General features: G+C 43.7%; 1 protein-coding gene across 18 annotated transcripts in view; it reads right to left on the minus strand.

The window, feature by feature from the left end:
- The window catches only part of HHAT (hedgehog acyltransferase), a 310,500-nt gene that overhangs the window by 73,835 nt on the left and 215,801 nt on the right, over positions 1-20,864 (minus strand). Inside the window, exon 10 of one of the 18 annotated variants that reach the window (XM_070266750.1) lies at positions 11,631-13,376. The exons of the other annotated variants lie outside the window; for them this stretch is intronic. Coding sequence (XP_070122851.1) covers positions 13,247-13,376 — 130 coding nt within the window. The 3' untranslated portion in view covers positions 11,631-13,246. Of the gene's footprint in view, positions 1-11,630; positions 13,377-20,864 lie in introns of those variants that run through there. 18 annotated transcript variants of the gene reach the window in all.

Genomic DNA, 20,864 nt, shown 5'->3' on the forward strand with positions numbered 1-20,864 from the left:
AAAAACCATTCCTCAGTCAATGAATACTGCAAAGGACTAGACTATTATAAGCATTTTTAAATGTCCTCCTTCACTCTCCAATGTGCTCCAGTTTAGATAACAAATTACATGATCAGCTTGGATAGCCTCCTTTTTTTTTTTTTTTAAGATTGGCACCTGAGCTAACAACTGTTGCCAATCTTCTTTTTTTTTTTCTTTCTGCTTTTTCTTCCCAAAGCCCCCCAGTACATAGTTGTATATTTTAGTTGTAGGTCCTTCTAGTTGTGGCATGTGGGACGCCGCCTCAACATGGTCTCCTGAGTAGTGCCAGGTCTGCGCCCAGGATCTGAACCAGCGAAACTCTGGGCCGCTGAAGCAGAGCATGCAAACTTAACCACTCGGCCACAGGGCCAGACCCGTATAGCCCCATTTTACGGGTGAGAGAACCGAGGCTGAGAAGTTAATTTGACCAAGGCACACAGCTGGGAAGGAAGGGGAAGAGCCTAGAGGCAAATTTGCATCTATGATACCAAAGTTAATGTTTTCCATTATACCCCTGGGGTTAAGCCTTCTATCTTACACTCCACCTCTATCTTACCTGGTTTTGGAAAGAAACCAGAAAGCATGCGAGAATGCAGCCCTTTCAGAAACAAGTGAAGCAAAGAAAATACTTTCTCTTGTGCAAAATAAGACCATCTTGACAATTAAATTAGCAAACATGTATCAAGAACAGACTACAGATTAAGGAATCTTCATCAGCTGTCAAGCATTTATATAGGCCTCCAGGGTCATCCTGGCATTATGGGAAACAGAGACATAGACATGGTTCCTGCCAAAAAGACAGGTATAGCTGATTAAAAAACAAAAGCAAACAAACCCCACCACTAAGCCACATGATATGGTACAAAGTAAACCAAGAGGGTTTGAGAGTGTGGAGGAGAAGGGGTGATGGAGGCAAGTGGGTATGGGAGGCTTGACAGCAAAGGTCCCCATCTTGGCAAGTTCTAGAGGGCGAGTTTTGCTGGGCAATGGCGAGAAAGGTGGGTGCTGCATCATGGCCCTAGAATGGCTGGGCGATGAGCCAGAAGAGCCTGACAGCCCCAGGCACATGGCTTTATTTGGTGTTCTGCTGCCTCCTAGAGGCTGCGTGGTTATTGATGTAGAAGACTCCTCCGCAGAGGCAAAAAATGGGCCACAATTCTCTGCAGCCGCCTACCTGCATGGAGGGAACCGCACTCCATCACAGCGCTCCAGGAGGCTGCTCCTCACTTATACCATCCGTGTTGTGTGTAAGAAGGTTTCATGTAAAAACACATGGGGTGGTCAAACCAATTGCAAAAGTGTGAGGAATGATGGCCGTTTACAGAAACTTTGCAGATAAGCGATTTATAAAACAAGTTAATACTAATACTCTTCTCACCCAACGTAACTGTTTCATGTTGAGATTTTTATTGTATCTCACTATATTAAAATGAGCTGCACTGTATATGTCAGAAAACCCAGTATAGAATAAACACCTCTCACCATCTACACCAATGGTCCTTAGTATTGGATTCAACTCCTTTGGACACGTTTTCAAGCGTGTGATGAGCAGGTATCTAGCCCCATAATTATGTGCACAGCTATTTTAGGTGTCTCTTGGCACTATGGCTTTGTTACTTTGCCTTCGAAACGACAGCCAACAAAAATCTCTGAGAATTCCTTTTATTCCAGAATTCATACACAGCAGGTCTCCAAGGACATGAGGATGCTTGTTTAAAAACAGAAGAGGGTATGGTTTCCAGATTGGAAGATAAAAATCCCTTCTCACTCTTAATTTCTGGAAGTCAGTAGGTACGGCCAGGAGGAGAGTGAACAGGTTATTTTCTTTTACAAATGTCAGTTCCATGATTAATAAAAATAGAAATATATCTCTCTTTTAGAAGAGCAGCAGGATGACCCCACTTACTGAGATCTGCTGCACAGTGAAATTGATTTCCCAATGGAAGGAAGCATTCAGCACCATCTTCTCAGCAAAGCAAAAACAAAAAGATTTCTTCTTGTCAGTGACTGTGTGAGCTTGAGTCTGCTCAAGGCCTGCCCCTGCCAGGTCAGCTTTGTGCGGTCAGTGCTTGAGGAAGCTGGCATCCATCTGCAGTCACCTTCTTAATTTAAACCCATCTCATGGAATCAATGCAACATAGAGAACCTCCAACTCAGGAGGAGGAACTTAAAATGTAGATGCTATTAATACCGTCTACCCTTTACTGAATGTGTGTGAGCCAGATGCTTTATGTATACAATTTCCAATCATTAAAAAGCCTTGCAAATAACTAATGACTAGGCCTATTTATACAGGAGAGATGAAATCTGAACCTAGAACGCTCTGGTTTCAGAACTCCCAGACCTTTGTTCTACTATGCCATTTATTGTAACGGGAGCATTTCTTGGTGATACGCTCCTCTTATTTAACCAGATCTTCAAAGCAGTCGCCACTGAAACATCCACTAGTATTTTATTAACTGAAGAAATGTCCTTTGTAGGAAAGGAGCCTTGGTTGGGAGAAAGACGCTCATTATTTATAATGGAGTTTTGGCCAAGGAGCTCTGTGCCAGAAGGCCAGAGATGCAAGTTCAATTCTTTAAACAAACTAAATCGTTTCCTCTGTCCCACAAGCAGAGATTACACCTGCTATCTTGACCAGGCTGGCATCCCGCAGATATCTGACCATATAAGAAGTGGGTCATAAGAAGTTGATGGTTAGGGGTTGTTCCTGAGTAAGTGTATGTGAAGGGAGAAGAAAATATCTATTTCTCTCATATCCACTATGAAGAAAAATTCAAGAATATGCCCTACAGTTGGGGACAGGGGTGGTGGGAAACCATGTGGTAAATACATTAATCTTAAAACCACAATGCTCCCTTTTTCCAGGACCTACACAATAGCTCCCCAGCTTGCCACATCATCTCCAAATTCTTTGCCGAGGACTGATCCCAGACCCCTTCAAGGTAAGAGGATGAGGCTTTAAGACACTGAAAGACGTGGTTTTTACTGTCCTACAGATGGAGTCGAGCTGTGCTCGTAGGTTCCAAGTCTTTAACTACCTATTGCTTGGCAGGGCTGGGGCAGGCAGTGGCTGACATCCTATTCCAGTTCTGCCTTATCTTGCCACCCTTATTTCCCACTAATTCTCTTGACAAATCCTAAAAGCCTGAACTAATGGGGCCTTCACACCTCCATGCCTTAGGTCAGACCCTTTTCACATCCTCCATCCTCTTTGATTTTCCAGCTCCTGTTCATGCTACAAAATCCTGCTGATTTTCCACCTCCTCCAGGAAGTCTCTTTTGAATATCCCAACTCTCTATTTAAGCCAGAACCTACTGTTTGTATCACTCATTGAATTATATTCATCAAAGGATGTCTTTTCTATTACGGTTGTAATTCCAACTAAATTGTTCAATTCTTTCAGCCAGTACTAGATATGTGATGTGATGTGTGTATGTATGCATGCACACGTGTTGTTATATATTTACCAGTCAATAGTATTTATATACCTAACAACATAATTTTCGTAGCCTCTAATAGCTTTTAAACTTGTGACAAATTGTCACCATTGTCACAGACTCACCATAAGCAATTAGGAACCAAGGGATGATGATAAGGTCCTGCCCCAGTAATTGGGAGGGACTTCAGAAGATATTGTTTCTAAAGAATGTATGCATTTGAAGGACCTGAAGTCTCCCCACACTTTGTAATCCTACTTCCCCTATTAAAGTCAAAAGCATGTGGCCCCAAAACTCTAGACCTCCTCCAATATCAAAGGATTTAAAAACTGAAAAGTATTAGCCTTTTAAAGACTAGAGGCTTTAGTAGCTGGGAAGGGCAAGCCTTCTGGCTGGAGTACCTTGGTGGTAAGGTGACCTCACCTTGGCTCCACCTGGGTTCTGAGATGAGCTCCTGCTCAGAGTTCTTCGCAGAGCTGGTCAGGCCCCTAAACCGACCTCTCACAGGCAGTGGCTCCCCCACCGGACGCTAGCTCCAGTTTTGGCCTTCGCCCACATTTGCTTTCTCTTTCTCACAGCCCAGTGATAACCCACCAGTCAAAACCCTAACCTCCGGGTAATGGACAGAGGCCTGGTGCTTAGTTCTCATAAGGGAAGCTCTAGATCTACTTATAAAAAGTTTTCAAAGGAAGATGCATGCATGAAAAAATATAATTTACTTTTAATATCTTTCTGTCCAGTACAGATCATAATGGAATTTTAATAAGTAAAAGTCAGCAGTTGGTTAATGGGCAACTACAGACTTTATCATCTCCAGAAGGCTAAGAGGTCTACTTTCAAAGCAGAGGGCACATTTTGAGCTGTGCTTATTCTCGGCTCCTTTACCGAGGGATGCTAGCTGTAAGTCTCATATGCAACTCCGGAAAATTACCTATTAAAAATTCTATGTCCTATTTGGCAACAGAACATTGTGGAATTTATAAAATAGAGATTAAACTCAGGCTATATTTAGTCTACATTTAAACTTCTAGGTTCATGTAATTAGATGCCAACATTTAAAAAATTAATCTTTCTTTTCATTCCACAAAGCCAGTAGCTCAGTGAGTTGAAGTTCTGTGCTGATGAACCCAAGTCCATAACTTCCATCCTAGAGAAGGACTCAACCCGACTTTCACAGACCAAAACGCCAACCCTAGCTCCCCCAAAGCTCTCTCTCCCTCACTGCGGAAGAGGCTGAAAGAGTATGAATGGCTCAGCCCAGCCCTCCTCCCCACTAGAACACAGCCCAAGTAGCAACAACTGCAAAGCACAGGACGAGCAGGAGGGCAGTGCTGGAGAGCTGGAGTGCTGCCTTGGTCCTGCTCTGCCACTCACCAATCTCTGTAACCTTGAGCTTGTCAATTAAGCCTGCTGCTCAGTTTAAGTGGAGACACTGAGCATAGACGGGGAGCACTGAACCTTCTTTGGGTATGAGTTTCTGTGAAGATCAGATGAGACAATATACGTGTAAGGAATTTGGAGATTTTAACACTCCATATAAGTGAAAGGATGCATACTTACTAATAATGGGCCAGCAGCAGCACATTTACCTTTAGGAGAAAGCAACATCCATTATCATAATGATTAGCATTCCTAAATCTTTCATAAGCATATGAAGGAACCAAGACTTCTGGCCTGCTTGCTCAGGAATGCTCTTTACTTAAAACCATTAGCCTTAAATATGCCACCATCAGAACCAGGTCGCTTAGTGCTAAGGGGTCTAAACTATGGATTCAACACCCACCCATGTGGACCTGTTGATTATGCTTAATCCAGGTGGCAGTCAGCTGTTCTCCAAACACCTGATACTGGCTGTGGAGGGGCCTGAGGAGGGCATACAGGTGGATCCAGGTAAAGCAGTCCCTACCACAACGTGGTCCCATTTCACCTTCAAATCACTGCAGCCCTTCCACTCAGGTTCCCTCTTATCCACCTACCAAGCACAAAAGTCACCTGACCAGGTCCTTTCCTTATAACGGGTGACTGCTGTGTGGGCAGGGCCTAAAGAAAGTGCTCATTCAGGTTTACTCATTTAACCAGTTTAAAGCAGCCTAATAATGCTCCAGAAGGTTAGTCTTGGTGATACATGGGTCTTTGCAGCATCACAATCTTCATACTACGGACTGAAAAATCAAACAAATAACTCTTTAAGATGCAATACTTCAGAACTAGCTTCCAGTCACCCATGGGGGATGGGGAGGCTCGGAGGGCAGTGATGACAGAAAGGGGTACGCACTATTTCCCCCCACAGGGTTGCTAATCCTCTTCTGCTTGACAGCACGTTGAAGCTCAGCAATGCCAGGGCTCCTGGGCCCACGTCTATTTTGAGTTATAAATAAACACCATATAAAACAGATTCTTTGGAGGTCTGAGCAAAGGAGACAGAGCAGGAGTTTATACTCTTTAGTGCTGTGGAGCTGAGTCTAATCGCTAATAAAAAGGTCCTCGAAGCCTCAGTTTAATAACCACCAAGATTTCCTGACTGCCTGCCTGTCTTCCCACCTTCCTCCCAAGAGGATGCTAAAAGCATTTATAAGCTGCCAGAAGCATTTATGAAAAGCCAGACAAAAAGGGGCAAACCCGGATGTACGTATGATGTAGGTATACATGATTCCCCTCTCAGAGTCAGATAGAGAGGGGTGAGGGGAAAGATCCCGTCCTCCACGCTTCTAACACACTTCCAACCTTAGCTCCATCAACAGATCCCAAACCCAGGGTCCAAATTACCACCGTCCTGGGCACATACCTCCTCTCATTAGTAACTGTACTGTCTGTTTCTCCTGGATGCTCCCTTTTGATCGCTGTCTCTCACTCACATCCTATTCAGTGCCACCCCTGCTGGTCCTAATCCTCTAACCCACTTATCATGGTTGTTAGGAAAATGGTCACTATAAAATGAACTTGTCCAACTCAAAAGTTACTGTGTTCATACAACGCCTTGAGAGGTCTCTAGAAGAAAGTGCTCTGAAGACAAGCACAGTAAAGAAATGCCTAACTGACTAATGGAGCATTTCACTCTCCATCTGGGTTTAGAGTACAATGGTTTTGAGACAGCCTCACTGTGGCAGGGCCCATGGCCTTGAGACGTGTATACTCTACGTTCCCATGGTGACACAGTACCTCGCATACAGAGTCCAGTTGGTTGGTCATTCAGGTCAAAACAAAAATTAACAGCTGAAGAAAAGAAGAGGCAAATTCTTTGCTCTCAGGAAGCATCTAGTTTGGCAATGGTAGCCAAGTCCTTACCCTCAGCAGGTCCCACCTAAGTGGATTTCCATTGCGTTATATCATAAATTAAAACCCATTAGCCTGCCTCTTTCAAAGTCATTCTTCAACTGGCTCTCTCCTATGCCACCAACTCCATCTTATTAGTCTCCAAAACAGACTCCACTTCAGCAAATGAACTTCATTCTGGCACAAGTCTGGGTCCTACCATCATGCCAGCCCAGCCCCCAGCCATGGAAGACCCCGGCTGTCTTTCCTACCATTTGATCTTTCAAAGCAGGCTCAACATTCACTTCAAGGGAAATTTCCCCAGCCAATCTCACTGAATGCTGGTGGCCCTTTGATTCTTTATCTCTTCAGAATTCACATGCTCATCTCAGCCTGAGTTGTTTGTTCAGACTTATCGATGTGTTGCTCTCTAGCACTTCTGAGCTACTTGATCAGGTCTGAGAGTGTGTAGGATTCCCCATCTCACAATCAAGATGTGGAACAGAGAATTGTAACACTTCTCTTTTTATTTCTCCCAGAGTCTAAACTAGACTCTGAATTCAAGGGGTGCTCAGTAAATCCTGATCAACTTTCTTCTTTTCCTATTATTTCCCTCATCTTCTTCATTTCCCTGCTTCATTTTCCTTTCCCTTCCCCTTTTCTTTGACTGTCACTCTCTGTAAACAAAAGATAATTCTCCAGCTAGAAAGCGTGGCCTGGTAAGTAAATGTCATCATTCACATCTGCTGCCACCACATTCGTCTCTCAAGGGCTGTGGGATTTGGGGGTAGTATTTACACAGTCAAACTAAATCACAGACACCAACAGGAGGTGCCCTGAGAGAGGTGACAGCTGGCAGGGACTAAGAGGTGGGACACGTGCCAACTCCAACTTCCCCTGGAAGCTGCCAGAACTACTCAGAAGAAAAGGGAGATTTAATCAAAAAGCAAAACTTCAGTGTTAAATGTTTTTAAAATTAAAGCACCCAAGTTAGGAGGTTTAAGATTTGTGATGTTAACTTTAAAAGCCTCAAATAAAATCATAGATGTAGGGCCAGCCCGGTGGCACAGCGGTTAAGGGCGCACATTCCACTTTGGCAGCCCGGGGTTCACCGGTTCGGATTCTGGGTGCAGACATGGTACCGCTTGGCACGCCATGCTGCGGTAGGCGTCCCACATATAAAGTGGAGGAAGATGGGCACGATGTTAGCTCAGGGCCAGTCTTCCTCAGCAAAAAGAGGAGGATTGGCAGCAGTTAGCTCAGGGCTAATCTTCCTCAAAAAAAAATAGATGTGCCCATCAGTATTAGATGCGTGTGAGGGGAGGGTGTTCCTGAAGCCAACAGGGGAGTGCCTTTGACCTTTTGCTGGATCACTTGGCTCAACTTTTCTGACAAAATCTCTCCCTCTTCCATGAATGTCACTTCCAAATCCAGTGTGGTTTTTGGCCACAAGAGAAGTAGTAAGGGGCCAGGACATTGTTGGACATGAATGAACGAACTCACACAAACACACAAAGTGCCTTAGAGTATAGAGGGTGGGAAAGTGGATGGGTAAGCCAGGGTCACAGATTTCAGTGATGGTCCCCTCTCCAGGCCTTGGTTTACAGCTGGGGAAGCTCAAGGGCTAGGGGAAAACTAGGGAGTGAGGTTGTCATAGTATGGAACATATAAGACACAAGCAAGAATGTTCTTGAAGAGTTATGATCCATCACAACGGCATGCTGCTTTGCTACTAGTTTCTGCTAAAATAGAATCCATCTTCTCTAATGGATTTTCAGGACTTGGAGCTCCTAAAAGGTTAGCTTATGCTTCTGAGATCTCCCTTTCCCCACTCCTCTGCTGCCTTGGAGCTAACTCATGAATTAATGTGAAATGCATGAGGAGGGGGTTGTCTGAAGGAAGTCTGTGGTGAATCTTGACTCAAGGTGACTAATCTTTTCCTAATAACAAATTCCCCCCTCCACCCTCCCAATTATCTGCTTTGTCAGTTCAGACATTCGTATTCTGAACTGTATTGTATTAAAGAGTGACAGCCTATTGGTTATAAATATGCTCATCTGCGGTGGCCATAGAGGGGGTTCAATGCCCAGAAAGAGAGAAAATGCCAGTGGGTATCATACGGGTACCACTTCCAAAACGCTGCCATTCAAGACTGTTTTCAGGAGGAAGAAAAACAAAGGCCTCAGGGGCCGAAGTGATTTTCAAAAAATAATCAAAGTGAAATGGTTGCTGCTGGTAATAATGAGGCTGCTCCCTCCCTAGACTGAAATCAGCACTCTGACAAATCAGCTTTGACAGAACTGTTTCAACTGCCTCTCGTTTATCATAATTATGACCCACAGTCCCTATCAGACACATGATACCTTTTAAGGCTGGGCACTGGAAGAGAAAACTGATAATGCTTGAGTTTGGCCGTGAATGACAATCAATCTGCAGCAGTGTCCAACACGACCACGTGCACCATTTACAGAAACAAAGCAAGAACATCATCTCATGCCCGGGAAACTACGCCCTGGTAAGATCGTTCCCTTAATGCAGTGAGAGCCGCCTGGACAACGCTGCTTATTCGAAAGATCCCATGGTAATTGACTGAACTCTTGAGTGCACATTAGAGATTAATATTTTAAAAGCTGATATTTTATACAGACAGTTGAAGGATGACATTCAATGTGTGTCACAAAAGACAGAGTCTTCTGTAGATTAAAAATGCCATCGCTCATGCAATAAAATCACATGAAATCTAAAGACGTCAGCTGTGGAACTGGATAATGGTAATCCATGCCGGGAAACAGTCACTTGCCAAGGTTGGGGAAAGAAGTGGACCACAAGAATGGCACTTTACTTGCTTCCTAAGCTCCCTCTCAAGGGGGGTCAAGATGAGGAAAGAAGTTTCATGAGCTGGAGAGTACTGCTTGACTTTTACCTTATCCGCAAGAAAGGCAAGCAGAATGGATGAGGGGTAATCCAATATTTCCTAGATACAGGTGGCTAACATGGCTGCAGAGAGAGACCAGGTCTTGAGTGTGGGGAAGCAGAGACGCAGCTGAGGTTCAAATGAAAAAAGCGCTATTCCCACCCCTTCCCTCCCACACCATCATCCTGCCTTCCAAGACTATGGCCAATAAAACTACAGACAAGGAGAAGCTCCCAAATGGAGCCATTTCATGGAGGCCAACAAACAACAACATCCCCTCAGAACTCCTGTGTGCCTGTGGAGTCTCACTGGCCCAGGCTACATCCAGTAACACAAACCTAAGGTCCAGTAACCAACCCAGCAGGTCTGGGCCTCCAACACCATCAGCTTCCTGGAGGAGAAAGGAAAGGGCATGGAGGAAATGCGATCTATCTGAGTCATGTGCCCCAACACAAGGTGCAGGGCAGGAAGCAGCTGACTCTGAGTTTACCTTAGGTGGCACAGATGAGAAATTTACTTTGAGAGCTCAATAAACAGACCCTTCTTCCCAGGGCTAGGAGATAGGGAGCCTCCTTCCAGAACATTCCCTCTTCTCCTTGCATAAGTCTCTGGAACTTCCCAGGAGAGACAGGTGGCTGCAAAGCCTGGGAGTGCTAAGGTGCAGCCATGGGCTTTAAACACCAACTCCTCTTAGGGAGTTTGTAGCCAAGAACCATCCAGGGGGATGCTAGAATGGGCCAGATAGAGGGGGCAATCAATCTATTCTTCAGAGTTCAACTGTGGAGCCAACATTCCCAACCTATCTAGTTATTATCATATCTGTGACAATTTCCTGCTGCATCAAGGTCAAGACAAGACCCCTGAGGCCTCAGGTTGGACTCCAGGGCACTGTCTTAAGTGACCTCTTCTGGGAGTCCCAGAACTACAATTCTCAGTCACTTCAGTTCCCAGCGTCCTAGCTCCTCAGTGAGGCGTTTGCTGGGAGAATGGAAATCTTTACACTCCACCGGATGTCAAGGGTGACTCCCAACTCATATTGGAAAAAAGTCTCCCCAGCCTGATGCCCCTTCTGCTGCTTCCCTCAACACATAGGGAATGTGGGTGGTGGGTCTATGGGTTGTTCTCTTCCTCAACAGTTCCAGCACCTGCACACATGGCTGCCTCTGGCACAGCTTAAGAATCCTCAGTGTTCTCTCCAGTATTTCCCACACTCTCTGGGAACGCCCCGTTCTCAGGGGCTATACTGCGCAATGTTATGTGCCCAATACCACTCCTAAAGGGAATTCACATCAGGGTCTCTGATGAGCCCCACAGGGCTTCCCAGCTCTTTGGAGGATCCTAGTTCAAAGTTCCCTCAGGAGTGAGACACCACAGCACCACACTCTGAACAGGGCACAGGACTCTGCAAAGCACTAGACTCCTTCCCGTGGCTCTGGGTGAGCTCAAATGCTTCTGACGGGTGTCCTCCCAGGGCAGCATGCAGTGCTCAAGGTAAAATGTCACCTTTTAAGGGCACAGGTTTCCAAAAACAAAGCACATCAAACCGCAATGGTGACTCCGAGCTACACCTGTATGACCTGGTTATTGCTTAACTGATATCTGGTGACTGTCCGCTAGAATCAGACCAAGTCACTCCTTGCTCCTGAATCATACATGTGTGCATTTGTGTCTGTGAACGGACTGTGTCCTTTAAAAAATATGCTGAGTACCAACTATGGGCTAGGCGCTGTGATAGACACTGAAATAAGAAGGTGAATAGAAATGTCCCATGCTTGCCCAGAGTGGACAATCTAGCGGTAGAGTTAAACATCTAGAAGGACAGTTAAAAACTACAAATCGAAGCAGAAGGAAATAAACACAGCCTAGAGATAGAAACAACACGCACGTCTTGGGGGTGTGCAGGGGAAGAGGGGTTGATCCTGTAGTGTGGCCCCCAGGGAAGGATTCATAGAGAAGGCCATATCTGAGATGGAGAAAGAAAGGAATCCAGAGAGAACAGGAGCACTCTATTTTGTCTTTATTGGCTGGTTGACATCAGTTCCAATTTAACCCTAATAACATTGACAAACTCTTACCAAAGCCAATGTCAGAGAAAGAAGGTTATCTTTCAAGGGAAAAAAATACTAAAACTTGACAAATTTTTTTTAAAATGTAATCTTACATTTCACTTTGGAAAATCTAAATGGTAGGCGACAAAGAGACATTTGGGCACACGAAATGAAATGAGGCTTTCTTAACGAGTTATCTGGGAACCAAGGGCACCTAGGCATCACACTTGGATGTTAATGAAGCTGCCCCAGGAATGAGCCTGGCTCAGCACCCTAGGTACCCGCCAGGCTCTGTGTCCACCTCCACAACCCTGAACAGCTGTGAGCCATGCAGGGCTACAGTCTTCACCTAGGAGATAATATTGATAATCCATGGCTGGCTCACGTCACAGGATCATATGATGATCAAATAAGGCAAAAGGGATTGAAAGGAACTGGAAAACAAATGATTATTATAATAATAGTGCATAGATAGTAGTAATATTAGGATTACTATTATCCATAATCATCAAAGAAGAAATTTCCATTGAATTAAATATTTTTCTTAATCAGGAAGAGAGGGAAATAAGATTGACCGCTGCTCACCGTAAGTGAGGCAGCGTGCTAAACATTTAACAGATGTTATTCAATTTTCAAAATTACCCTGGGAGTTTTTCCCCATAATTTACAGATGAGGAAAATAAAGCTCAGGGAGGCTATTTACTTCCCCAATCAAAGAGCCGGCAGACTTGTTCCATGTTGCATCAGACAGCAGAATCTGGACCAACTGGTGAAAATTACACGGAAGCAGGTTCTCTTCGATCTGAGCTGTCTAAAAGTAGAAAAGCTAATGGCGGAGGAGAGTTGGGATTCAGGTCTGATTCCAAGATGCATGCTCTTTTCACTAGACCAAGTGGTTTCCCCATGATAACTATGGATATCGGGCAAAGATAATCTATATGCTTAACATTAAAAAGATAGTTAATATTGAATCTAAGATTTATTAGCTTTTTAAAAATATCTATTGTATCCCTAGTGTGTCAATCACCATGCTCCGTGGTTTATACAGTATTTCATTTGATTTAGATGGCACTTTAGCATTTTTTAGCACCTCAGACTTATTTTCGAGAACCTACATTCTCAGTGCAGCAGCAAGGCATGTCAGGGCTAGATAACACTGTAAGATGACCCAAAATCCAATGTATTTACACTCGAATAAATCTGGCGGAAACTTATTATAACCCCTCAAAGACCAGAGGTCGAATGATCCCCTATTGTTGGCACAAAGGACCCTAGAGATAGAAGGGATGTGAGAGGCCATCTTGTGTATGGACCTCCTGTACTATACCCACGGCCAGAAGTCACCCAGCCTATGCCTCAACACTCTCAGTGACCAAGAATGATCGACTTACTAAAACTGTCTTTTTATACCTCTTTTAAACAATTTAGACTGTAGAGAATGTGCTTCTCCCTACTTTTCACCGGTTGATTCTGGTTCTCCTTTCTGAAGCAACATGGAACAAGTATACCAAGGTCTTCAATTGGTGGCCTGTCAAATATCTGATGAAGGTTCCCATCCCTCTCCAAAGGCTTAATTTTGCATGCAATGTGTCCTTAGTTTCTTCATCCATTCTTTTACATCTGGTTCCAAATCTCCTATCATAGTTTCCCTTTTTCTGTATATTCCCTCATTTGTCTGTGTTCCTCTGGGATTGTGGCACCTGAAATAGAATTGAACATTTATGGTATGACATGGATAATGAAGACTAGGAATACCACATTCTTTTTCTACCCATATATTCATATCATCAACAGATATTTTCTAAGCATCTACTATGTGCCAGGTACTATGATCAGCACATTAGGAATATGCCATGTAAGACTGCCCTTATAGAGCTTACATTCAACTTCTTATATTGATGAAGCCTATGGTGACATTTGTTTTAGGGCAGCCTTATCTCATACCAATGTTTGCACCTACCATTTTTCTGAGAAAGTCGAGACCATCATATAAGAACAACCTCATCTTCTTTCCTAACCACATACATATTTGTCTCCACTGGCACCTATCCACTCACTCATTTATGTTCCTATAGTGGAAGAGATGTCTTTTTCACGACTAAGGCTAACTGTGCTCTTTGGTTCTATCCTCTTCTGCCTCCTGAGGGATCATGCTACATCAGTTATCTCTCTCTTACCCTATATCCTTATCCAGGTTCTCTCCTTAGCACAAAGATACACTCCAGTCCCTCCCATTTTATAAACACCTTTTTTTTCATCCCACAACTTCTACTTCTTCAGCTTTGATCCTAACTACTTTTCTTCACAGCCAAATATTTCAAGATCCTTGAAAGAGCAGTCGACACCTAATCTCTAAGTCCTCCCCTGACATTCACTCCTTAACCTTGTGCAATCTGACTTCTGCTCCTCCCCAGTCCACTTAAACAACTTTTGTCAAGGTCATTTGTGGCCTCCAGATTGCCAAAGCCAATGGATATATTTATATCTTTTTCTCATTTGTCTTGTCTGTTATATTTGGCATTGACTGCGCTTTCCATTTTCCTCTTTTAACAATTTCTGCTTTGTCTTACCACTATATTCATTATAGAAAATTTAGAAATAGACATATAAAAAAATCCAGAAACAACTACCAATAACCTTTTTGTGTATGTCCTCTCTGACACTTTTCTATAAATACACAAAGATACATACTTCTAAGAATAGCATCACATATGTATCACTTTAGGAAATTGCTCTGTTCACCTAATCTATCACGAGCATCCTTCCATATCTCCACCTTCCTTAGTCACCTCCGTTGGCTCCACTGAAAGCATTCTCTTTGTGTTCCTTTTACCTCTAGAGCCATCGCTTCTCAGTTTCCATCACAGGCTTCTCATTGTCTGCCTAGTTCTAAAAATGTCAGCAACTTCTCAGGGCTCTCTCCCTAGACCTCTGTGTGCTCACACTGGGAGAGAGCATTGGCACATTAACAAAGCTATTACTGCAGCATTAGCCAGCGAGTCTGCCGCATACAGCACACTGATGCTAATATACAGAAGGTGCTCAAGGAATATCTGCTAAACTAATCAGAAAGCAAGAGGAAGGGGGAGAAGAGGTCTAGTGAGGGGTACTGCTGGGGAAGTGACTTTGCACAGGTGAAGACCATTATGAGGGCAAGGAGAAGCAGAAAGGAGTGAAGGAAAAACGACAAAGGAGCATCAAAACCAAACTCTCCTTCACACCTTTGCTGGGAGCTGGGTCTGTCACGCCATCACTGAAATGCACTACTGTTTGGGCAAGAAGTAGCTCCCACTCCCCACTCTGGAGGTCGGCCCCCAGCAATCACCATGCACAATAGCCTTGGGAGGTGACCCTGAAGAGGCTCTCCCATGAGTTCACTCTGCAGCAGAGTTGAAGAACTCTCCCCGCCACACTTCCCACCTTCACACCTACTATCTCATCAACTGCCATCCACTCCCCCACCCATTGCAACTTGACCTTTCAGCCCCTTTCCAGATTAACATCATTCATTTGCCAGACCCAAATGATGACCCCTGACCTCTAACACAATCTCTTCTGCTTTTCTTAAAATTCTTACAGTTTTTGTAACTATGTAAGTTTTCAGTAGCTTCATTTTCTTGACTACACTGAAATGTCACAGAGCTGAGACCTGGTCTGTTACCGTTCTCCCCTCTTACCCACGGTTTTGTTTTCTGTGGTTTCAGTTACCTGCGGCCACCTGCAGTCTGAAAATGATGCTATGTCACAATGCCTATGTCATTCACCTCACTTCATCTCATATCATCACAAAAAGAAGAGTGAGTCCAGTACAAGAACTTAAGAGAAAGAGGCCACATTTACATGACTTTTATTATAGTCCATTGTTATAACTGTTCTACATTTTTTTTAAGATTTTATTTTTTTCCTTTTTCTTCCCAAAGCCCCCTGGTACATAGTTGTATATTCTTAGTTGTGGGTCCTTCTAGTTGTGGCATGTGGGACGCCACCTCAGCGTGGTTTGATGAGTGGTGCCATGTCCGTGCCCAGGATTCGAACCGACGAAACACTGGGCTGCCTGCAGCGGAGTGTGCGAACTTAACCTCTCGGCCAAGGAACCAGCCCCCCTATAATTGTTCTATTTTTATTATTATTGCTGTTAATCTATTACAGTGCCAAATTTTACATTAAACTTTATCACAGGTACGTGTGCATACGAAGAAATATAGTATAGTTAGGTTTTGGTACTATCTGTGGTTTCAGGCATCCACTAGGGGCCTTGGAATGTATCCCCCATGGATAAGGGGGGGGCTACTGAACTTGAATCTACACCCCTAAATGCCCAGTACAACTCTTTATTCCCTCTGGGTGCTCACCACAGGCAGAATCACCTGAGCCAGGGGCATTAAAATAAGGAGAGGCCTTAAAGTACAGTGGTTAAGAGCCTGGATTTTGCTCCAGGTTCTAATCCCACATCTACTTACTAGTTGTGAGTCTCTGAGCCCCAGGTTCTTGATAGCAAAGTGGAGGTAATAAAACCCACCTCATAGAGATGTCATAAAGAGTAATGGAGATATTGAATGTAGAGAGCTTAGAACAGGGCCTGGCATCCAGCAAGCACTCAATAGATGCCAGATGTCAGCTGTGATCAAGAAAACACACCTGAGAAGAAGCCAAGTGAAGAGAAAGCACGAGATCCTGCTCCTCTCCCCAAAGCATTAATGTCCTCATACCCACAGCAACCTCAGAATTCTTCACCCAGCCCCACCCCTTGGCCCTTGGTGACTCGATTAAAAAGAACTTCTACAAAGCACTCTTCTCTTTATGATCACTGCATTCCTTAATAAGCTGGGTAAGTGAAAGCCCCTAACATCAACATTTTAGATTAGAAAAATACACATTATTCCCAAGTACCCTCTCTAATTAGTGTTTGTATGATTTGTACAGCTAATAGATTTTACACTAAAGGGTGTTCTAGAAATAGCAGTAAATTCCCTTTCTCCTAAGTGTTCATCAGCCACCTAAAATTGAACTGGCTTATTGCATGATATTTGTGCGTTGTAATCCTGTAATTAAGGCTTCATTAGTCCCTGCAATGCCAGTGCTCTGTAATGGTTGATATGATAGGGTGAAGTCTGTGTCATATTCAGTTAACCTCTGTTGTGTTCATCCATTCATTTATTAATTCAGTACCTACCATGGGCACCCACTGGCACCAGGCACTGGGCTAAGCGCTGGGGATACACACCCTTCAAAGATGTCTCTATGAACATTTCACGGCATTGGATAGCTCATTTCACCATCTTCAAATGAACCTTCATTACGGATTTATTAAGTGGGCTTTAGGTAACAGGCACTGCGCTGGGCACAAGGAGGAACACAAAGATGCTAGAGACAAAATCCCTACCTTCGGTGAGTTTATAGTCTGGTTGACAGACAAAACAAACATTGAAAGAGCACTGCAAGGCAGAGTGAGTAGCACTGAAACAGGGACATGAATTAACATTTATCCAGCACCTTCTGTATGCCAGCCACTTGGCTGGGCGCTTGCACATTTAAACCTATAAAGTAAGTTAAAAACCTCCTGATTTTCCATATGAGAAAACTGACTCAGGGAGTTTAGACTTGGACTCAGATCTGAGTTCTTAGTCTTTTAATCCTACAAATTCTTTATAATTGAGCCAAAAGTTCCCCTATCCGCCTAAAGAAGTAGTCCATGATCGCCCAAAGGCCATGATGAAAGTCAACAGCATAGACCAGAAAAGAAATTATCTGGTGCCACAGGACTCACCCCAAATCACAGCTAGAGACTGGAACGTGGCAAAGGATTCTGTATTTAAACCAGGAAAGGAGGTGGCCATTATTACCACCTCTCTCAATACTTTCTTTGAGAAAAAGGTATATGAAAAAACCTGGTAGAGTACCTGGCCTTCAGTAATCATTAACTTCTGCAACGGACTGAACTGTGTCTCCCCCAAATTAATGTGTTGAATCCTAACCTCTAATTGATGGTATTAGGAGGTGAGGTCTTGGGAGGTAATTAGGTCATGAGAGTGGAGCCCTCAGGAATGGGATTAGTGCACTTATAAAAGGGACCCCAGAGAGCTAGCTCACCCTTTCCACCATGTAAGGATACAATGAGAAGTCAGTAGTCTGCAACCGGAAGAGAGTTCTCTCCAGAACTTGACCATGCTGGCACCCAAATCTTGGACTTCCAGCCTCCAGAACAAGGAGAAATAAATTTCTGTTGTTTATAATCCACTCAGTCTGTGACATTCTCTTATAGCAGCCCCAATGGACTAAGACAGCTTCCTTCTGTCTCCTTGGTCAGTGCAACTCAGGGTTTGGCATTTCTTAATCTGGAAAGCCTTCAAAGTCAAAAAGACACAAGAAAAAGTGGATCCACCAAGCTCTCCTCTGCTCATCCTGACTGATGATGTCACTGTCATCTCCTTTCCAATGGTTCTTTCTAACCTGTGGTTAAGCGCTCTGCACTACAAACATGTCTCAGGATAATCTGATTTTGGGAAAACCAACAAAGCATGAGAGAGGCAAGATATATGCATTCCTAGTTTTTACTTTAAATAAAAAAACTTTGACTCTGAGGAAGTCAGATACGCTCCCATCCTGTTCTATTTCTTCCTGTGTTCACAATTTTTTTTTTTAAAGATTGGGGACCTGAGCTAACATCTGTTGCCAATCTTCTTTTCTTTTTTCCTTCTTCTTCTCCCCAAAGCCCCCAAGTACCTAGTTGTATATTCTAGCTGTAGGTCCTTCTGGTTGTGCTATGTGGGAGGCCGCCTCAGCATGGCCTGATGAGTAGTGCCATGTCCGTGCCCAGGATCCAAACGGGCAAAACCCTGGGCCACCAAAGCGGAGCATGAACTTAACCACTTGGCCATGGGGCTGGATCCCGTTGACAATTTGGAAAGAGAATAAGCAAAGAAATAAAGGACTATCTTCAGGAACTAAATACCAACTTGAAGGTGGGGCCCTGGTTCTTAGAATGGTGCAAAAGAGAAACTGGAGGACTGAGAACCTCAGTACTAAGGGTTTTCACATGATTCTAAGAGTATGTGGGAAAGGAAAGCATAGGAAAACTTTACAGAGTGACAGAGCCACGAGGCGGTCAAACCAAGAAGAACAAACATTGGATCCCAGGCTAGAGAGGCTTGAAGAGCCTTTCAACATCATCATGGATCAAAGCCCTCACTCCCCTGACCACCATAGAGAGGGCTACTCCAAAATTACTTCAGACTGATCAAGTTTTTGGCCTCACTAGAAATACCTCTGGGTGGAGATGCTATAATTTTTCAGGTAATAAGTTATGGAGTCTGGTACACATTGTTTCACTAATGTCACAAAAAATTTTTTTCCCTAAAAATCCATTTTTTTAACAAAAAATTCATTTTCCTGGATAGCACAATGACCGGATGGCTGAAAGAAGGGATCACATCTACATTAAGTCACTGCAGAGCTGCCAGCACAGCATCACATCAAATTAAATCCTAGTCAAGCACATGCAGACCAGATCTGGATCTCTGTCTCTCACCTGTGGTCCCAGGACATTTGGCTCGCGGGAAGACCTCGTCATTTTTGTGGACGGCAGCATTGCGTAGTGGAAAGATGTGGGTTTAGGAGCCAGAGAGGCCTGGGTCCAAATCCTAGCTCCACTACTTCAATCATCAACGTGACTCCGCAAAATGAGCTAAAATCTATATATAATAGGTGCTGAACAACATACACTGAATGGAATTAAAAATCAGACCTTATTACTAAATCCTGCTTCACATTAGCCTTTCCTGACAAAGTTCGCCTCTAGCACTTAGAATCCACTCCACTGATTCAACAGATACTTACCGAGCACCAAATATGGGCCAAGCAGACAGAGATTGAATTGTTTATTTAAAATCGTGAACAGAACAGACAAGGTCCCTGTTCTCATGAAGCATGCTAGTGGAGGAGAATTAAATAGGTAAACAAACGAATAGGTAATATACTTTGATTAATAATTTCTATGAAAAAATACAGCAAGATAAGAGGCTAGAGTCTCATCACATAATTTAGAATCTCACCAGAAATGACGCTGTGTTATTCACTACCCTTTCCTGTATTTTAATCCATATCCTGAACTAGGATATAAACTTCTTAGGCACACAAATCATGCCTTACAGGTCTTTATTCTCTATGACATCTATTAGAGTGCTAAGTACACAGCCAATGCTCAGCAAATTCCTATCAATTGACTAAGAATGAACTGACTAAAGAGGATTCTGCCAAGTTAGACATCATCTAATTCCATGAGTCACTACTTGACATTATCATGTAATATACAGAAACTTTTGAAATGCAGTCTCCTCAAGACCCATCTTGCAACTAATCTGACCCTAAGACAGACCAAGCCTTCCCTTTCAATTTCTTTGGGCACCTCTTCCAAGGATGCTCCATCACACCACATATCAGCCATCTGACCCCAGTCTATGGATGCCTGGCCCCAAGAATAACTGGCAAAATTCTGACTGGATCAACAGCTTCTTTCATATCGAGCTGTTCTGGAGGTAGGATGAAAAAGGCAGAGAGTTTACTCATTTGGAAATGGAAGTATTTTCCTTGCTCGCTTTGTAAGCCCAGGAACACCTTGAAACTGACCAGAAAGCAGCAAGAAAGAAAGTTACCAAATCCATCTTCTAACACTGGAAAGCTTATTTTTCCTTCCCTGTCCCTCCTCTCTAGCAATTCTCCCACTAGATTCACTAAACACTACAAACCACTAAAGCAAATAAAACAGATATATGAGACCCAAAGGCAAGTCCTGGCAGGGGGCAAGTGTCTGACCTTTGGGACAACTGCATCCCTTGTTTCCAGTATAGTAACAAGAGAGAGCAAGCACAGAGTCAGGCAGGTAGAGGACTCTGCTGCAGCCATGTGCAAAGCAAAGTCACCAGCCTTCGGTTAAATCTCCCACCATCCTGATTCCTTCTGTAATACTAGGCACCACCATGCTTCGTGAAGCACATGTTATATTCATTGAGCTTTCATCCACCTATCATTTGTTGGATACCTTCTAATAGAAGACCCTATGGCAGGAGCTATAGGAAATTCAAACTTGAGTAAGAAGAAAAATCTCTGCCACCAAGTAACTTGCAATATAGTATCACCCCCAAATACAAGGTGGAATCAACCACTGTCACTACCCAAGCTGAAGAAAAGAT

The sequence above is a fragment of the Equus caballus genome, chromosome 5 (genome assembly GCF_041296265.1).
Source record: "Equus caballus isolate H_3958 breed thoroughbred chromosome 5, TB-T2T, whole genome shotgun sequence".
Taxonomy (NCBI): Eukaryota; Metazoa; Chordata; class Mammalia; order Perissodactyla; family Equidae; genus Equus; species Equus caballus.